Here is a 20533-nt window from a genome sequence, read left to right as displayed (position 1 = left end):
GATGGAAGGAAGGAAGGAAGGAAGGACGGAAGGAAGGAAGGAAGGAAGGAAGGAAGGAAGGAAGGAAGGAAGGAAAGTTTTCTGGTAAAAGCAAGTATAATTCTGCTTTATCACCAAACTTTTCTCATCTGAAATGTCCTATTTCCAACTAACCCCTACTAAGAAAAAATAAACCCACTCAGTCCCTTATTGACCGCCTGCTGCCAATTACCTCCCAAAGACCCATTAGATCACACAGGGTCGGCCTCCTCCGGGTCCCATCTACCAGCCAATGCCATCTGGCTACGACCCAGGGGAGGGCCTTCTTGGTGGCGGCTCCGGCCCTTTGGAACGAACTCCCCGCGGAGATCCGGACCCTCACCTCTCTCCAGGCCTTCCAAAAAGCCATCAAAACCTGGCTGTGTCGGCAGGCCTGGGGTTGATGAGTTCCCCTCCCCTCTCGACTTGTGTGGCTGTTGGCTATTTTAAATGCTTGGTCTTGTATTTTTGTGTTCCCTTTCCCCCCTTGAGTTGTTCGCCGCCCTGAGTCCCTCCGGGAATAGGGCGGCATATAAATAAATCTCAATCTTATGAGAAATGAAACCATCCTGGAGGACATGTATGGTGCGTCACTTTGATCAACTTGCTTCAAGCCAAAGAAGCTGCTTGGATAAAGCAGCGGAAGGTTCCAAACCCAAAAGGAAAATAGTCCAGGTGATATGATTCAACTTCTACATGATGGCCGAGAATCTTCATTTCCAAGGTGGCGCAGTGGTTAAATGCAGCACTGCAGGCTGACTGCTGACTGCTAGATCAGCAGTTCAGCGGTTCAAATCTCACCGGCTCAGGGTTGACTCAGCCTTCCATCCTTTCCAAGGTGGGTAAAATGAGGACCCGGATTGTTGTTGGGGGCGATATGCTGACTCTGTAAAACCGCTTAGAGAGGGCTGAAAGCCCTATGAAGCGGTATATAAGTCTAACTGCTATTGCTATTGCTATTGCTATCGTCAGCATATGTAACTCTCTGGGTGAAGTCAGAGTTGAACTCTGCGTGAGGCGGGGCTGGGGGAATTCTCCAGGGCTCTTTCAATTTTGTGTTTCCATCACGAGCACCTTTGTCTTCCTAAAGGAATGCAGAATTGCCGGTATGTTGCAACATAGTTCCGGGTTTATTTTCCCCCTCCGGTGAATCATTTTTTTCCATTGAAGACTTCTATGTTTCTTACCTAGAACCGGAAGTGTGAGAGCATGTTCTGTTTTGTTCTAAGAAATGTTTCCTTGTGAAAATAAGGATTGATCACTGTGATGTTTTAGCACTAATTATTATCTTCTTTGTCTAACGCTATTTGTTGAACTATTCATCCCTAACCTCCCGGCGTAATTGGTTCAGAAAGAAGCATCTACCTCCACGGAAATTGTGAATGTTGGTTTTGTTTTTAATATGTTGTCTTTGTCTTGTTTTCCCCCTTTCCCTTGTCTTTTGTGAGCCGCCCGGAGTCCTCCGGGAGTGGGCGGCATACAAGACAAATAAATAGATAGATAGATAGATAGATAGATAGATAGATAGATAGATAGATAGATAGATAGATAGATAGATAAATAAATAAATAGATAAGTAGATAAGTAGATAAGTAGATAAATAGATAAATAATAGATAAATAGATAAATAGATAAATAGATAAATAGATAAATAGATAAATAGATAAATAGATAAATAGATAAATAGATAAATAGATAAATAGATAAATAGATAAATAGATAAATAGATAAATAGATAAATAGATAAATAGATAAATAGATAAATAAATAAATAATTTTTAAAAAAAATTCATTTGGAAACTCCCTTCCTATAATTTAAATAACTGCACTACAGAATGAAAAAGAAAGCTCTCAACCTTTATTTTGTATTTAATTTGTATTTAATTAGATTTATAGGCCGCCCAATCCCGGAGGACTCCGGGAGGCTTACAGAAAGAAACAAATCTTAAGAAAATATAAAGAATTAAAAAAGAACAGAGAGAATAGATTAAAACCACATCATGCACCCACTCTGGTCGGGGCTAGACCTCGGTCATGAGGTCAACAGCCCCAGGCCTGCCGGAATAGCCAGGTTTTAATAGCCTTTCGGAAGGCCGTGAGAGTGGGCAGGGTCCGGATCTCAGGGGGAAGTTCGTTCCATAGGGTCGGAGCGGCTACAGAGAAGGCCCTCCTCTGGGAAGCCGCCAGCCGACATTGCCTGGCTGACGGCACCTGAAGCAGGCCCACTCCGTGCGATCTTATCGGCCGTTGGGAGGTATGCGGCAGTAGGAGGTCTCGCAGGTAGGCTGGCCCTATGCTCTGCGCAAAAAACAAGATGGCAGCACCTTGGGTGCGGTTTGGGGGTGAGACTTGGTTCAGGGGCATGGCAGGTCTGGTTTGCTGCCGGCTCCAGCAACCCAGGCCACCAAACCACTACCAATTCGGCTGAACTGGTCCACACTGGGAAGAACCCACCACTGGATTGAAGACTAAGCTTTGTAACGCCACATTGGAAGGTTCACTCCAGTTTTATAAGGAATCATTGATAGACAACAATTTCTATGTGATTCTCACACTTTCCCCTTTGTGAATGTTTATTAAGTATGGAAAACTCATATCTTCTACCTGAAATTGCTCTTGTGAGATCAGATGGCATGACTCATACATCAAAGCTCTTTTTTTTAAACAAAACATTTTAAGAGCAGTTACTTGCCAGGGAAATTCCATGTAGAAATTACAACACACAGCTCTGAATCTATTTCAGGTCAAGCCGAGTGTCTATCACGACCCACAGAGCTGTAATTCACGGCACAAGGGAAATACAAGCAGTGGAGAGTAAAGAAGGGTATTTTTATTTTGTGGTTGGCTACAGATATATTAAGCTAAGACATAAGAAAAATCAAGTGTACTAGAACTCTGTTTTACAAGAGGCTTAATCAGTGCACATTTATAATGCATTCTCACAGCCATCAAAGAAGGAGTAGGAACCAGAGCTGGGTTCCTACCAGTTCGGACCGGTTCGGATGAGTAGATAGTAACTCAGCCTGCCAGAAGCATTTATTTTAGTACTGCATATGCATGTATGGTGCACATCAAGCGGGGTGCACAACGCGTCTCTGAGCAAACCAGTAGTAGCAGCAACTGGAACCCACTCCTGGTATGAATGCTTCATCCTCTATAATTTTCTATGGGAAAATTAACCCTAACCCTTGAGAAACAGGATGAGGGAGAGCTGCAGCCAGGGCAACAATCAGACAAGAGACATCTCAGCCCACAGAACTAATAGAAGCAGTACAAAAGCAGTTTACAATTGCCCTTTTGCGGCATTTCTTGAACTTCCTAGTTTAGTCCAAATCACTGTTTCTTAAGTTGCAGTCCGCGGGCTTCTTGTGATATCATCACAGGGGATCTATGAAGGCTTGAGGAAATGTTATGATTTAAATCTTGAATTAAGTTTTGGGGGTCCGTAGCCATGGTCTGTGGCCACAAAAGTTATTTAAAGGGGCTCCGTGATGAAGAAAAGATTGAGAACCATGGTTTACATCAGGGTCTCCAACCTTGGCAACTTTAAGCCTGACGGACTTCAAGGCTGGCTGGAGAATTCTGGGAGTTGAAGTCCACCAGGCTTAAATGCATCCAGTTTTGGTCACCACACCATAAAATAGATGTTGAGACTCTAGAAAAAGTGCAGAGAACAACAACCAAGATGATTAGGGGGCTGGAGATTAAAACATATGAAGAAAGTTACAGGAACTGGGCCTGGCTAGTCTAGTGAAGAGAAGGCTAGGGGAGACATGATAGCAGTGTTCCAATATTTGAGGGGCTGCCACAGAGAGGAAGGGGTCAAGCTATTTTCCAAAGCACCTGAAGGCCAGACAAGGAATAATAGATGGAAACTGACCAAGAAGAGATTGAACCTAGAAATAAGGAAGAACTTTCTGACAGTGAGAACAATCAACCAATGGAACCACTTGCCCTCAGACGTTGTGGGAGCTTGATCACTTGAGACTTTCAAGAAGAGGTTGGATTGCCAGTTGTCAGAAACGGTGTAGGATCTCCTGCTTGAGCAGCTTGATGACCTACAAGATCCCTTCCAACTCTGTTAATCTGTTAAAGCTGCCAAGAATGGAGACCCCTGGTCTATATCATTGGAGATCTTCTATCTTTGTACGTAGATTCTGAACCCAGACTTGATACTGTAATCAGATGCTGCCACCTGCTGAAACGTGATCAATGTGCATCCAGTAAAAAAATTATAATTGGTGGCTGTTTTGTTTGACCCAAACACCACGTCACACTTCGAAGGAGTCCTTCATGAATTGTGTAATGTCTTATGTTCTTATGTAAAGCAGCGATACTGCACTTGGCAAAGAACTCCTGAGGTAGTATTAGTGTAATTTTTGAAGGACGCTTATCAGGAACATTGCTGTATCAACTAGTCTTGTTACTGATGTTATGCAGGCTGAAATATGCCATGTCAATCCAATCTGGAAAACAAAAGAGAAGTTGCTCTTTTCAGATAGAGGGCTGAAAAAAAATGGGAATGTGAGATGAGTTCCCAAGAGAACCGTCTGTTGAACCAATCCTATTATATAAGAATTGCAGATTGCTTGATTATGAAAAGGATGGCATAAACATTTTAATATATCTTTAAAACTAACACAACTGTGATTTTTATCTGAAAAGCCTTGAGAGTTTTAAAGATTACCTCTTTTAATCTTCTGGGTGGCTGCACGCTCTCTCAATTATTTGATTAACTTTATCAGCCGCATCATTAAATTTAAGTTCTCTCAGACCGGTGATTAAAGTCTGACAAGAACCTTTTAGCCCGTGCGTTTGGTGCCAATGTTCCAGTAATTTTATTTTTTGTTCAGAAGAATCGCCAAAATTATCTCGCATGATCCCATCAATCTGAGGCGTACGAATACCCAATTGCCGAACAAGACTTTTAACTTGGTTCACTTCCATATCACGTACAATATCAGGAATGAAAGGCTTCAGGTTCATATCTGCAAAGAAAAATAAGAGAAAAAAATGCATGCAATTATAATAATCAATTATTGTCTTCAATTGTTTGTCTTCAATCAATTTTAAGGGCGATCCATAGACATCAAAATGATAACAACGTGAAAAGACATCACCTTAACAACCAAGTTTGGGGCAGGGGAGAAGGAATGTATTGCTAAGGCCATGATTTTCACAGATGTAACCAGAGGTGGGTTCCTGCCAGTTCGCACCTATTCGGTAGAACCGGTTCGTCAAATCTACCGAACCGGTTAGAAGAGGTTCCACCAGTGGACCCGGAAAACAGGCCACACCTACAGAAAAGGTTCCAAATTTTTTTTAAACCCACCACTGGTCCTTGGATATGATTATTCTACACTATCATGCTCCTATTTATAAAACTCAGTGCCTCTGTGAAAGGTAAGGATGACTACTGCGTTTGTGGTGCAATCAGAACATTGCAAGTGTTGAAGTTGTTTTAACGCAAACCAAAGATGCCTTTTAAAAAACAAGTTTACATCCTATTCTTATGCATGCCAGTGCTGTGTGTGAGGTGATTTAAGGTGGTTCTGACAAGTGTCGTCGGCATCTTCATATCCGGTCACATGGGCAGCAAGCCACTCCCATCCAGTCACATGGGCAGCAAGCCACTCCCACAAAGGATGAACAACCTCATCACCACATTCTGGATTAATGAAAGACCATCCATTACAGAACAAATCTTAGTGGTAGAATGACATAATTGAGCCATTACTATAATCCAGCACAGCCCAAGTATAAAAGCAAGCATATAGTGCAATGATTTGGTTTTAATTTTTTATGTACCTGGATTTAGGATCATCTGTTCCTAAAAGGAAACAAATAAAAACAAATGAGCCATATCCACACCGCCAAGCTTTGCTTCCTTTTTTAATGTTTAATTTTTTTATTAAAACTTTTAAACCAGAAAATTAAAGATAACACAAAGTAATAGAAAGTCAGGAAGAAGAAAGAAGAAATCGAAGAAAAGGGAAAAAAAAGTCAAAGAAAAACAGAAAGAAAGAAGTACAAAGAAGTGACTTCCAATAATCATAGTGCAAATTCTGTAAAGTAAATGCCACTTTTTAAATTAGGATTAAATATACTATTTTGTTCCCAAACGGTGAAGTTTCATATCATATCTAAAGAACTCTTCAGCAAAAGCAGCATACTGTATATGGATTGAATTTGATCTTTGATCTTTGTAATAAAGAAGATGGGTCCTGATCAGAGGTGGGTTCCTACCAGTGCGCACCTATTCAGTAGAACCAGTTCATCAAATCTACCGAATCGGTTAGAAGAGGTTCCACCTGTGGACCCGGAAAGCAGGCCACACCTACAGAAGAGCTTCCAACATTTTTGGAAACCCACCCCTGGTCCTTGGATATGATTACTCTACACTATCATGCTCATATTTATAAAACTCAGTGCCTCTGTGAAAGGTAAGGATGGCTACTGCGTTTGTGGTGCAATCAGAACATTGTGTGTGTTGAAGTTGCTTTAACGCAAACCAAAGATGCCTTTTAAAAAACAAGTGTACATCCTATTCTTATGCATGCCAGTGCTGTGTGTGAGGTCATTTAAGGTGGTTCTGACAAGTGTCGTCGGCATCTTCATATCCGGTCACATGGGCGGCAAGCCACTCCCATCCGATCACGTGGGCGGCAAGCCACTCCCACAAAGGAGGCCACACCCACAGAGTAGGTTCGAACAATTTTTGAAACCCACCACTGGTCCTGATGTAATCAAACATTATCAAATAAGTAGTGGCTCTGAATTGAGGGGAAATGAAAAACATTTAACAATTATACTTCATTCCCATCCATTTCATTGGTTTTCCACACATGTGTTTATTGGCCTGAACCCATGATGTTCAACCAACCACTTCTTCCCTTTTCAATGAAATTAATTTGCCATTTGTGGTGAGGAAAGTAAATAGACAAACAAGAATCTCCACAGACTGGAACAGTTTATTGAAACAAGTACTGGTTTATATTCAGGAATGATTTTAAGAACTCTCCCAACAGAGACAAAATGTCCGAAGTGAATTTGTCTATTTTGTTTTCTGGCATTCTATTTTATGCATGCATACACCTCTTATGCATAAGCGAACGAGGTTACTAATGCGTAAGTAAATGAGTAACAAAATACAAAACAATAACTATGGCAAGTCACATCGTTGAACAAAACGAGTGACAAAGCTAAAAAAAACAAATTCAGTGCCCAAATAAATGAATAAATAAATACAAGAATAGTTATGAATAATATGTATTTGTAACAATTTTTCTCCCCTACAGTTGAGAATATACTTGAAATTGCTTTCTTACCATCCCATAAATCCATCTTATCTTACAACAATCCTACTTCCTCTTCCTTCCTTCCCTCCTACCTTCCCTGCTTTCTTCTCTCCTTCTCTCCTTCCTTCCCTCTTTCCTTCCCTCCCTCCTTCCCCCTTCCCTCCCTCCTTTCTTCTCTCCTTCTCTCCTTCCCTCCTTCCTTCTCGCCTTCCTTCCCTCCTTTCTTCTCTCCTTCTCTCCTTCCTTTCCTCCTTCCTTCCCTCCTTCCTTCCCCCCTTCCTTCTCTCCTTCATGTTATTTTTACAGCTTGGCCATGGCCACAATTTTGACTTTTTGACCTTTCAATAGATGTCCCTGCACAGATGGACATCTCTACCAAGTGGGTCTCACACCTTACTTCAAGGATTAGAAGGAACATCTGAGCAATGTAAAAGACAAAAACCACAAAGAAGCATTAGTAGTGGAAAAACACCATTACTACTATTAGGAGCTAGATGGAGGCTTGTTGGTTTAATGTCTTAAGTCAGTGGCAGTGGTGGGTTTCAAAAATTGTTCGAACCTACTCTGTGGGTGTGGCCTCCTTTGTGGGAGTGGCTTGTTGCCCATGTGACCAGATGGGAGTGGCTTGCCGCCCATGTGACCTGATATGAAGAAGCCGATGACACTTGTCAGAACCACCTTAAATTACCTCACACACAGCACTGGCATGCATAAGAATAGGGTGTAAACTTGTTTTTGAAAAGGCATCTTTGGTTTGCGTTAAAACAACTTCAACACACGCAATGTTCTGATTGCACCACAAACGCAGTAGTCATCCTTACCTTCCACAGAGGCACTGAGTTTTATAAATAGGAGCATGATAGTGTAGAATAATCATATCCAAGGACCAGTGGTGGGTTTCAAAAAATCTTTGGAGCCTCTTCTGTAGGTGTGGCCTGCTTTCCGGGTCCACTGGTGGAACCTCTTCTAACCGGTTCGGTAGATATGATGAACCGGTTCAACCGAATAGGTGCGCACTGGTAGGAACCCATCTCTGGTCAGTGGTCTCCAACCTTGGCAACTTTAAGACTTGTGGACTTCAACTTCCAGAGTTCTCTGGGAGTTGAAGTCAACAGGTGTTAAAGTTGCCAAGGTTGGAGACCATTGTCTTAAGTTACTCTTCATCATCTTTCTTAGTTCTTTGAATTACTTCAGAAAAGGAGACTCACATGTGATTCATGGTTATGGCCGTTTTGATTTGGAATATTTAGCCTCATTTGACCTCTGCACCTTGCACCTACAAAGGAACACAAAGAATTGTTTGCTAGACAGTCTTCAAATAACCAGAAACAGCATATTAGGAATATGCTTATAATACGTATGAAATGTAGCAATTTGCACGCAAAATTTCTGGAATTTGTGGTGACTGGAGTTCTTAAAATTCTCTTTTAATTTACTTCAATTTGCCATCTTAAAATGGCAGGATGCTCAAACGTGGAAGTGAGATGGTGTATACGCCACTGGGATTTGCAAGTTGCCAGTGCCTGACAAGGAGCTTGTGGTTCACTCCCATTTTTTAGGGATGTTATCTGTGTCTAATCCCATCTTTTAATCAGTTTAGTTTAGTTTAGTTTAGTTTTATTGATCTTGTATGCCGCCCACTGCCAAAGGACTCCGGGTGGCTTACAATAAAACAAGGGATGGGGGTAATACACAAAACAACATATTAAAAAATACAACAGTCACAATTTCCGAGGGGCTGGATGTTTCACAGGCCCCCCAGCCTGCTGGAGCAGCCAGGACTTAACGGCTTTGCGGAAGGCCGGGAGGGTAGTGAAGGTCCGGATCTCCACGGGGAGATTGTTCCGGAGGGCTGGAGCTGCAACAGAGAAGACTCTCCCCCGAGGAGTCACCAGCCGACACTGGCTGGCAGATGGGATCCGGAGAAGACCTAAGCTGTGTGATCTAATCGGTCTATGGGAGGTGATCGGCAGGAGGCAGTCTCTCAGGTACCCAGGTCCGATGCCATGATTATGCATCAATGCATAATCTACAAAAATCTGGTTGGTGTGTTTTGTCACACTAAAGCTATACAAACATGAGAACTGGTAGAATGGGAGCAACAAGAATCTGGCCCAACTTTTGCCTTCAAGCAAATATTGAGGATGTCAACTGCCACAGTACATGTGCTAGTGTACTTTGATACCAGACAATTGACAGTATGCCATGAATTCTGGTGAGAGTGGATAGGAATGGGAATGCTTGGGGGAAAGTGAAAGTAACTGCGGTTGTTCTGACCTAGGCTTCCTGATACAGTAAAAAACACACACTTAGTCCTAAAAACCCTCTTTTTATTTCAAAGGCTGTGAATTATGTTCATTCACAGCCCACAATGAGTCCCAAATAGTTGAAAAGAATTCTACAGTAGGCTGCCAAATTCCTTTGGGATAAGGCTGATAAGCACCCACCTTTATCTTCCTTGAAACACTGCCAAAGACTTAATTGGCAATTAGCTTGGCAAGGCCACACGGAGCAAAGAGTCAAAACAGAGCTTCAGAAGGTAAACTAACCAGCAGGAACCAAGTTGCTTCTTGCAAAGGCTCCTGTGAGCCGAGGTGGCGCAGTGGTTAGGGTGCAGTACTGCAGGCCACTTCAGCTGACTGTTATCTGCAGTTCAGCGGTTCTAATCTCACCGGCTCAAGGTTGACTCAGCCTTCCATCCTTCCGAGGTGGGTGAAATGAGGACCCAGACTGTGGGGGCGATAGGCTGACTCTGTAAACTGCTTAGAGAGGGCTGAAAGCCCTATGAAGCGGTATATTAGTCTAACTGCTATTGCTATTGCTATGTGCCTTTGCTGCTCCTTTATGTCCTATGGGAGGGGCCAATCACCTCTAAACCTTACTCCCGAGTCATCCCTTCTGTCTTAACTGTTCTTGCCTCTGGCAGCTATGCACATGTGCACACCTGGAACAGAGAGAGCCTGTTCCTCTGCCTCGCTGCTGTCTGATTCTGGAGGTTCTGGAGACAGCACACAACTCCCAGATAGCCCTGGCCCCCTCTCTGCCTTCGACGCAGAGCCCTAGTCCAAGCCTTCCCCAGACTCCAGGACTGGCCGATGTTCCTCTCCAACCTCCTCGCTGTCTGACTCTTCTGCCAGTTCTGCAGACCACAACAGCTGTATCACCCCTGCGAGACTGCCTCAAAGTCACCTGGTTGGGAGAAGAAGGCTTGAAATGACCATTCTGACACCATCTTGCTTGAACCTGATTGGTCATGGGGGAAAGGGATCAGTGAAGTGAGGCAATTAAGGGAAGGTAATGTTGAATTTAGGGATTTTGGCATGTGATTCTCAATTCTGGCACTACTGCAATACACTTAATAAAATTATACCTTTCTCAAGAAATGGAGCCAAGGATCATTACCATTTAGAGGATTAAGTACGGGTAGGTTTGACAGATGAATCAAATCCTGCCACGGTGAACCTTCCCATTTTGAATGCATTCCATTAGGGGCCAGAATTTTAAATCAGTTAGGTTAGGATTTTATTTATTAATTAGACTTATATACCGCTTCATAGGGCTTTCAGCCCTCTCTAAACGGTTTACAGATTTTTAGCAAATTGAGTCATCAAATTGCCCCCACAGTCTGGGTCCTCATTTCACCCACCTCGGAAGGAGGGAAGGCTGAGTCAACCTTGAGCCGGTGAGATTTGACCCGCTGAACTGCAGATAACAGTCAGCTGAAGTGGCCTGCAGTACTGCACCCTAACCACTGCGCCACCTCGGCTCCTCGGATAAAGCGAGTAGACAATATTACTTGGATTCCTTTCAATTTGCTGTCCAAGGTGAGAATTTTCCTCTATCTCCAAGAAGAACCTTGACTTCCAAAATTGTTGAAAGAGGACACAATTGGGTTTTAAACGTAGGATGGAAGCTTTGGGAGATAGGTGTTCCTCTGCATACTTTAAAAAGTAATAGTAAAGTTTATAATGCATTTTTTTTAAAGGAAAGTGATATCAACTTACGATAGTACCAATATAAAATCGATCCCACAATCAATGCAACAAAAAGCGGAATTAAGCAAAGCCACCGCAAATCACCTGTGAAGAAGAATATTTAATAACATCACCTTTTCCAATCCATATGGGTCAATTTGCAGATTTTTGAATCAGTTCTGCTAAACAAAGCAACAAATTTCATTTCATTTCATTTCATTATATTTATATGCTGCCCTTTTCCCCCGAAGGGGACTCAGGGCGACTAACAAATCAAATCAGGGAAGGGGGGGGGGTACAGACAAAAAATAAAAAACGAAACATAACAATACATAATTTAAAAACACACAACAGTCATACCATTCGAGACGGGGACAACAGCTCTTTAGCCCCTGGCCTGGCGGAACAGGCCTACAACAAATGTAGGGCTAAAAATGGAAACAGAAACCACACCTGGTAGAATTTTAAACATTCCTTTGAATTAAATAGAATCAAACAGAATATAGGTAGTCCTTGGTTTATGGCCAGAATTTGGAGCCAGAATTTCTGTTGCTAAGCAAAGTGGTTGTTAAATAAGTAGTGCTCAGTTTTATGTTTTGCTACCATTAAGCAAAACCCTGAAGTTGTTAAGTGAATCATGAAGTCGTTAAGCGAATCCGGCTTCACCCATTGACTTTGCTTGTTGGGAGAGTCACAGATGGCAATCATGTGAACCCGAGAGGCTATACCCATAGTAAATGCCAAGTACCCAAATTTTAATCATGTGTCTGTGAACATATTAAATAGCAATAGCACTTAGACTTGAATACCGCTTCACAGTGCTTTACAGCCCTCTCTAAGCGGTTTAAGGAGTCAGCCTCTTGCCCCCAACAATCTGAGTCCTCATTTTACCCACCTCGGAAGGATGGAAGGCTGAGCCAACCTTCAGCCTGGTGAGATTCGATCTGCCAAACAATTGGCAGGTGATCATCAGCAGAAGTAGCCCGCAGTACTGCACTCTAACCACTGCGCCACCTCAGCTCATGTAGATGTAAGTGCGAGGACTGGTCATAAGTCACTTTTTTCAGTGCTGTTGTAAGTTTGACTAGTTGCTAAGTCAAGGTTGTAACTCAAGGACTACCTGTATAATTGATTACCCATTTTATGCTACAGGTTTGAAACCATTAGCTTTTGCTAATCTCATGTTGATGCCCAATTATTTATTTTATTTTATTTTATTTATTTATTAGACTTCTATACCGCTTCATAGGGCTTTCAGCCCTCTCTAAGCAGTTTACAGAGTCAGCATATCGCCCCCACAGTCTGGGTCCTCATTTCACTCACCTCGGAAGGATGGAAGGCTGAGTCAACCTTGAGCCGGTGAGATTTGAACCGCTGAACTGCAGATCACAGTCAGCTGAAGTGGCCTGCAGTACTGCACCCTAACCACTGCGCCACCTCGGCTCTTTTAATTATGTCCTGAACAGACACACAGTAGTAATACTACATGCTCTATAGAGAAGATCTCTTTTGAGTTGAATTAATTTTTGGTGCTTTTATGGACACCATCCTAGACATTTATAATGTTGCTCCAACTCTGTAGACATACTCAAACTCTTTGGAAGAGAAACCGAGTTTGACAGTGACTCTTCCAAACATTGGCCAAGTATCTGCAAAGTCCAGATACTTGGTGAAATCCAAATGAGTGAATGTCATGAATATGGGTTGTCACCATTTTGAGGGGAGAAACTCATGAAAAGAGTCATTTAATTCTTAAGATGGATTTAAAATTGTTTCAAAAATGAGTGCTAGGTCAAAACTGTTTGCTTCCATTCGATCCACCCTGGCTGAATATTGGGCAAATTAATAAGGGGGCAGATTTCTACCACTGTCAGAAAATGAATCAAAGGCAGGTGAGATTGCTTGCCAAGGTGGCAGATGAAGTGGTAGATGAAGCAAAAGGAAGTAACGACAGAGAAAGAGTTTTGGACAGACTGGCTATTAGAGCTTCAATGGGCTGAAATGTATGCCTTGCATACATTCAAATCCAGTTCTTCCCATGGGTTTCAACAGGGATCAAGCAACCTCAAGATAAAAGATACAATCATTAATCAAAGATGCACACAGATCACAAAAAGAGGTGGGGCTTCCATTGTGACGCTGTGCTCCTTAGTTACCCCTTGTATCCCTTCCTTTCTGGAGCATTAATCTGTTCTGACCTAGGCTTCCTGACACAGTAAAATCAGATGCTTAGTCCAGCATTTATTTCAAAGGCTATGAATTATGTTTCATTCACAGCCCGTAATAAGTCACAAATAGTTTGTAAAGAGTCCGACAGAAGTCTGCCAAAGTCCTTCAGAATAAAGCTGATAAGCACCCACCTTTATCTTCCTTGAAGCACTGCCAAAGACTTCATTGACAATTAGCTTGGCAAGGCCACATGGAGCACAGAGTCAAAACGGCGTCCCCAACCTCCTCACTGTCCAACTATGGTGCCAGCTCTGCAGATCCTCCGGTGGACCACAACATGATCAAAGATAGTTCATTAATCGAATAAATAGTTACCTTTTGTGTTATCTCGTTTTTCCCCACAAACCGTGTTTTGTGTTCGGGTGCATTCTTTTGCAATGATGCCACTTTTACACCTGCAGATAAAAAAAAAAGTGGATAACAATGAGGAGGTCCAATCAGAGAAAGCTTTTCATCTGATCAAGCTCGTCCTTCTTGAATTTTGGTGTATTCTACAGTCCCTTTCGCCTTGATGGATCAAAATGGTGAGAGGTGCATTGAATTGCTTGCTGATAAGGAAGGTTCCCATGATCTCCCACAATGTGTGGAGAGATATCTCAGAGGAAAAGAAAGTGAAGGCTGTATACTGTGCTCATTTTTGCCTTCCCAGCTTTAAAAACTTTAAAAGCCGAGGTGGCGCTGTGGATAGAGTGCAATACTGCAGACTACTTCAGCTGACTGTTATCTGCAGTTCGGCGGTTCAAATCTCACCGGCTCAAGGTTGACTCAGCCTTCCATCCTTCCGAGGTGGGTGAAATGAGGAACCCAGACTGTGGGGGCGATATGCTGACTCTGTAAACCGCTTAGAGAGGGCCGAAAGCCCTATGAAGCGGTATATAAGTCTAACTGTTATTGCTATTGGTATGGCAACGCTTCTGATCGACAAAGCTCAGCGTCTTAGCCACTGAGCCACCGTGTCCCTACTGAGTTTCCTTACTATTTCCCTTTTCTCTTTTCCCCTCTAATGATTGTAGACAGCTGGAGAATTGACTAGAAGTTCCCCTCCCCATTTCCATTTCCTTGTCTGCTACTGGTACTACCACCACAGCTACTGGCTGTGACCAGGGGGGCATTGCCCAGGTTCGCCTGGTGCGCCAGTTGCGACCCTACCTGAACCGGGAGGCTCTCACAACAGTCACTCGTGCCCTTGTGACCTCTAGGCTGGAATACTGCAATGTGATCTACATGGGGCTGCCCTTGAAGAGCATCCGGCGACTTCAGCTAGTCCAGAATGCGGCCGCGCGAGTGATTGTGGGTGCTCCTCGGTTCGCCCACATAACACCTATCCTCCGCGAGCTGCGCTGGCTACCTGTTGATCTCCGGGTGCGCTTCAAGGTGCTACTTACCACCCATAAAGCCCTTCATGGTAGTGGATCTGGGTACTTGAGAGACCGCCTCCTGCCAATTACCTCCTCACGACCGATTAGATCACACAGATTAGGCCTCCTTCGAGTTCCATCTGCCAGCCAGTGCCGACTGGCAACTACGTGGAGGAGAGCCTTTTCAGTAGTAGCTCCGACCCTTTGGAACGACCTCCCCGTGGAGATTCGTACCCTCACCACCCTCCAGACCTTCCGCACAGCCCTTAAGATCTGGCTATCCCGCCAGGCCTGGGGTTAAAGATTGGGATCCGTCCCCACCCGAATGATGAATGAATGTTGCTTCTATTTTTAATTGTGTATTGTCTGTATATGTCATTACGTGTATCCCCTCCCTATAGGTTGTAAGCCGCCCTGAGTCCCCTCAGGGAAAAGGGCGGCCTATAAATAAAAGCAATCAATCAATCAATCAATCAAGGAATCTTCTGCCCCTTCCTCCCAAATATTTTAAGGTTTTATAGGCCTCCCTCCTTCTGACTGAGAAATGCAAGTTTTCTTGCACTTCTTGTTTGCGATAAAGCAGTATAAGATGTGAAGCTTTAGGTAGGTTGAATTTCTGGAGAAAAGAGATAAACGGTCATGTCTGCACTGAAATATATGAGTATCTAGTTTTGTCACGCTTAGTACTTACTCATCACATTTCTCACAGTGGCGGCACGGCTTAGTTGAATTGCAAAAGAAACCAATCCGACACCTACATTTTACATTCTGGGTGATGGTACAATTTGTTTCAGTCTCCATCCCTAAAATAAATGAAAACACTTTGTTATTCAAATATATTTTTTTAAAAAAAAATATCTTATTTTTAAACTGCCTGCCATAATTTGAAGACCAGACACCCTCTCAAGGAAAATAATGCTGTTCTTCCAATACATGAGAGAATTTCAAATGAAAGACAAAAGCAGAGGTGGTATTTAGCAGGTTCGGACCAGTTCTGGAGAACCGGCAGCAGAAATTTTGTATAGTTCAGAGAACCGGTGAATAGCAATAGCAGTTAGACTTATACACCGCTTCATAGGGCTTTCAGCCCTCTCTAAGCGGTTTACAGAGTCAGCATATCGCCCCCAACAATCCGGGTCCTCATTTTACCCACCTCGGAAGGATGGAAGGCTGAGTCAACCTTGAGCCAGTGAGATTTGAACACCCGAACTGCAGAACTGCAGTCAGCTGAAGTAGCCTGCAGTGCTGCATTTAACCACTGCGCCACCTCGGCTCTTTTTACCACCTCTGACTGGCCGCGCCCCTATCTATTATCTGCCTCCCGAGTCCCAGCTGATTGGGGGGAATGAAGATTTTACAGTATCCTTCCCCTGGCATGCCCACCAAGCCACGCCCACCAAGCCACACCCACAGAAACACTAGTAAAACATTTTGAATCTCACCACTGAACAAAAGGCTATTCTTTGCACTGTCACTGGCCACGTAAATTGCATCGTTCAGTAATAGATGTTTGACTGAACATTCAGAGAAACTTTAAAATCAGAAGCACGTCACCCATAAACCCAATCTCTACTTGAAAACAGGTCTGTGGTTGGAAAAAATTCTCATGAAGATCCTCTAACTCTGAACTTCCTGCATCAAACTAGGGCTTGAACAAAGTGGTTTTCAACTTGCCCCCCACCCCCAATTGTAGAATTGGCAGGGTTTTTTTTTTTAATGCTCAAGCCTGCACCAAACCTCAGTGACTCGAGACTTCTTTCCTCCCAGCTAGCATACACCAGGACGCAAACATGCTTACATGTTTTTAAGTTGTATTCAGAACAATACCACATTTCACTTCTTACTATGTTACAGAGCCCCTGATTATGACCTCGAACATGTGAACCAGGGGTGGGTTTCAAGTAAGTAACTTCCGGGAACGGCGAAGGGCGCGCCCGTCCGCCCGTGCTCCTTACCCGGTTTTGACAAGTTCTGCGCTTCCACGCATGCGCAGGACGCATACAGCGCCTGCGCGATCGTCCAGGAGCAGCTGGAGCATCGCGCAGATGCTAGTCGGTTGGAACGGGTCGAGAAACCCACCCCTGATGTGAACAAGCTAATCTCACTACTAAAGTGGGCAGCCTCCTTCTTTTTTTGGAGACCTCAATCTACTGTATTTTTCGGAGTATAAGACACACCTCCCCCCCCCTTAAAAGAGCGTGGAAATATTGGTGTGTCTTATACACCCTGAAGCCCTGCCCCCCCCTGCATCCCATTTTTGCAAAAAATGGGCTATTTTTCACAAAAACAGAGGCGTTTTTGCCTTCCCCCAGCCCCCAGAAGCACTCTGCAGGCTTTAGCAGGGCTGGGGGAAGGCAAAAATGCCTCTATTTTTGCAAAAAACAGCCCATTTTTCACAAAAACGCTTGTGTTTTTGCTTCCCTCACCCCCGCTGAAGCTTGCAGAGTGCTCCTGGAAGCCGAGGAGGACAAAAATGTTTTTCTTACTTACCTTTTCGAAATCTTGGTGGGTCTTATACACTGGTGTGTCTTATGGTCCGAAAAATACAGTACCTCTTATTAATTGGACCATAAAGGATTGTACATCCAAACCCATACATGCAACCCTTCAGAATGCTGTTACTAACCTGGGGCTAGATTAACTAGTTAATAACAACACTAGACTCAACAGCTGCCTTGATCTCATCTTCTGCAACAGTTCAAATTCAATTTACGGTCTACAAAAGAATCCTTTTCCAACAGTGACCACAGCATGATTGACTTTTGTCTCAATATATGCCTTTACAATAGCAATAGCAATAGCAATAGCAGTTAGACTTATATACCGCTTCATAGGGCTTTCAGCCCTCTCTAAGCGGTTTACAGAGTCAGCATATCGCCCCCAACAACAATCCGGGTCCTCATTTCACCCACCTCGGAAGGATGGAAGGCTGAGTCAACCCTGAGCCGGTGAGATTTGAACAGCTGAAGTAGCCTACTCTCTAACAAATAATATGGTTTCAGGAAAAATATTGCCCTGTAATCTACAACTTCTACACTGCAAAAACACATGGACTACACAACTCGACCAGGGTAAAGCAATAGACGCAATTTACATAGACTTCTGTCAAGCCTTTGATTCAGTGGTACATGACAAACTACTTCTAAAACTAAAATCTTATGGCGTTTCCCTGCACAGGTGGATAGCTCCGTCATACAGGCAACAGGTAGTCAAAATAGGGAGCGCTCTATCAAAACCTGCACCTGTTAACAATAGTGTCCCCCAAGGCAGTGTATTAGGACCAGAGGTGGGTTCCTACCATTTTGCACTTATTAGGTAGAACCGGTTCGTCAAATCTACCGAACCGGTTAGAAGAGGTTCCACCAGTGGACCCGGAAAGCAGGCCACACCTACAGAAGAGGTTCCAACATTTTTTGAAACCCACCACTGCCACACACACACACACACACACACACACAGACTGACATAGAGAGAGAGAGAGAGAGAGAGAGAGAGAGAGAGAGAGAGAGAGAGAGCGAAAGAAAGGAAGAAGTAAATAAATAAATAAAAGAAAAAAGAAAAAGAGTGAGAGATGAAAGAAAAAAAGAAAAAAGGGACAGAGAGACAAAAGGAAGGGGAGAGAGAGAGAGAGAGAGAGAGAGAGAGAGAGAGAGAGAGAGAGAGAGAGAGAGAGAGAGAACACATGGCTGGCAAGCCACTCCCACCAGGTCACATGGCCGGCAAGCCACTCCCACAAAGGAGGCCACACCCACAGAGTAGGTTCCAAAAATTTTTGAAACCCACCACTGATTAGACGCACACTCTTCATACATTACATCAATGACCTTTGTGACCATATCATAAGCAACCGCATGCTTGACCAAATAAATAAATAAACAATCTATTTTGCTGCACAGGAAACTTGTTGGTGTTCTGAAGCTTGTGAGGGCCACATCTTAGGCTTTCTGTAATCAAATGAACTAAACGTCCTTTTCTCCCGTGGGAAATACGTACATTGATGTTGAATAAAATATTGTTGATCATACATACCGTGTACTGCGTCACATAAACTACATCGTCGGCATTTAGTTATATAATTGTCACTGTCCATATAATCTTCGCCCTCTGTGCAAGGTTTGCAATTGGCTTTAGGATTCTTTGTGCAATCTTGTAATTTGACAACAGAACCTGTAAAAGAAAATGTCCCCGTGTAAATCTCCCCGTGGAGATTCGCACCCTCGCCACCGTCCAGACCTTCCGCACAGCCCTTAAGATCTGGCTATCCCGTCAGGCCTGGGGATAAAGATTCTAATCCACCCCACCCGAATGTTGAATGAAAGTTGTGTTTTATCGTTTTGTTTTCTTTTTACTCACGTATTGTCTTATGTTTTGTCTTGCACTCCCCCTCCCATGAATTGTAAGCCGCCCTGAGTCCCCTCAGGGAAAAGGGCGGCCTATAAGTAATAAATAAAATCTAAAATCTAAATCTAAAATGTTTCAGAAAAGGCCAGTAAAATCCTTCTGATTAGGAACATGGCAAATTTGGGCCAAGGGAGACATTTGAAACATTGAGAGCTTCCTATAAGAGTTTTCATAGATTAGTTACTGTGAAATCCATAGGTAACCACAAATGGTACTATTATTGATGGGACTGTTCCCTCCACTAGTCCATCAAAAGGACTTCTGTGCTATTAGCTTACATAGTATGCGTTTCAGCCCTATGAGGAAAATCAGGTGAGCAAACTGATTATTATTATTATGTGGTTAATCTTTGGTGAGATTCACAGCCTTTGGGGCTGGTTGGTAGCTCTACAGCTCGAGTCCTAACCAAGGACCTAGGAACTGTTAAGGTAACGTCGGAGGATATAAGCTGTTCCAAGTAGGGTGGTTTTTTGTAGAATCAGAGTGTTCAAGTCTGATAAATTTAAAATTTCAAAATAGCGAGGTAGCCCTTTAGGTATTGATCCAAGGGCTCCGATTACAATCGGGACAACACATGATTTCTTTTTCCACAGTCACTCAACTTCAATTTGCAAGTCCCGGTACTTTGTGATTTTTTTCTTGCTGTTTATCTTCAATCCGTGCATCTCCAGGTATTGCAATGTCAATGAACCATACTTTTTTCTTTTCAACTATTGCTATGTCAGGTGTGTTGTGAGCCAAGTGTCTGTCAGTCTGAATTCTGAAGTCCCACAAGATCTTGACTTTCTCATTCCCTAAAACCTTCTGTACCTGATGTTCCCAGTGGATTATTATTATTATTATTATTATTATTATTATTATTATTATTATTATTATTATTATTATTATTATTATTATACAATTGTATCACAGCGGCCAGTTGTTTCACTGGATTTGGCATTGGTTACTAGTGGGGCCCCACCCAGGGGCCTAGGACGTCGTAACGTATGTTTGTAATATGCGTGCAGATCCAAGCAGTGCGGCTTTTTGCATTTGACTGATGGTGATTTTGTCAATTTTTAACTGTTTTAAATGTAATTCCAGTGCTTTTGGAATAGCACCCAGTGTGCCAATTACCACTGGAATTACCACTGCTGGTTTGTGCCATAGTCGTTGAATTTCGATTTTTAAGTCCTGGTATTTTGCGATTTTTTCATGTTCCTTCTCGGTGACCCTGCTATCACCTGGTATTGCGATGTCTATGATTGTGACCTTA

General features: G+C 43.1%; 1 protein-coding gene across 1 annotated transcript; it reads right to left on the bottom strand.

The window, feature by feature from the left end:
* Window positions 1-3345: 3345 nt before the first annotated feature.
* On the bottom strand, window positions 3346-19039 carry FAS (Fas cell surface death receptor). Its single transcript, XM_087702197.1, has 8 exons — window positions 18907-19039; window positions 15569-15680; window positions 13835-13914; window positions 11321-11395; window positions 8525-8592; window positions 5827-5848; window positions 4706-5006; window positions 3346-4484 (listed from the first exon to the last, which is right to left on the bottom strand). The coding sequence occupies exons 1-7, from the start codon at window positions 18965-18967 to the stop codon at window positions 4711-4713; spliced, it is 714 nt and encodes a 237-aa protein (XP_087558323.1). The 5' UTR covers window positions 18968-19039; the 3' UTR covers window positions 3346-4484; window positions 4706-4710.
* Between the last annotated feature and the right edge of the window lie 1494 nt (window positions 19040-20533).

This window comes from Thamnophis sirtalis, unplaced genomic scaffold, assembly GCF_051295495.1.
Source record: "Thamnophis sirtalis isolate CommonGarterSnake01/CBP01778 unplaced genomic scaffold, rThaSir2_p1.2 scaffold_15, whole genome shotgun sequence".
Taxonomy (NCBI): Eukaryota; Metazoa; Chordata; class Lepidosauria; order Squamata; family Natricidae; genus Thamnophis; species Thamnophis sirtalis.
The sequence above is the reverse complement of the archived record's forward strand: the minus strand, read 5'-3'. Positions and strand labels throughout refer to the sequence as shown.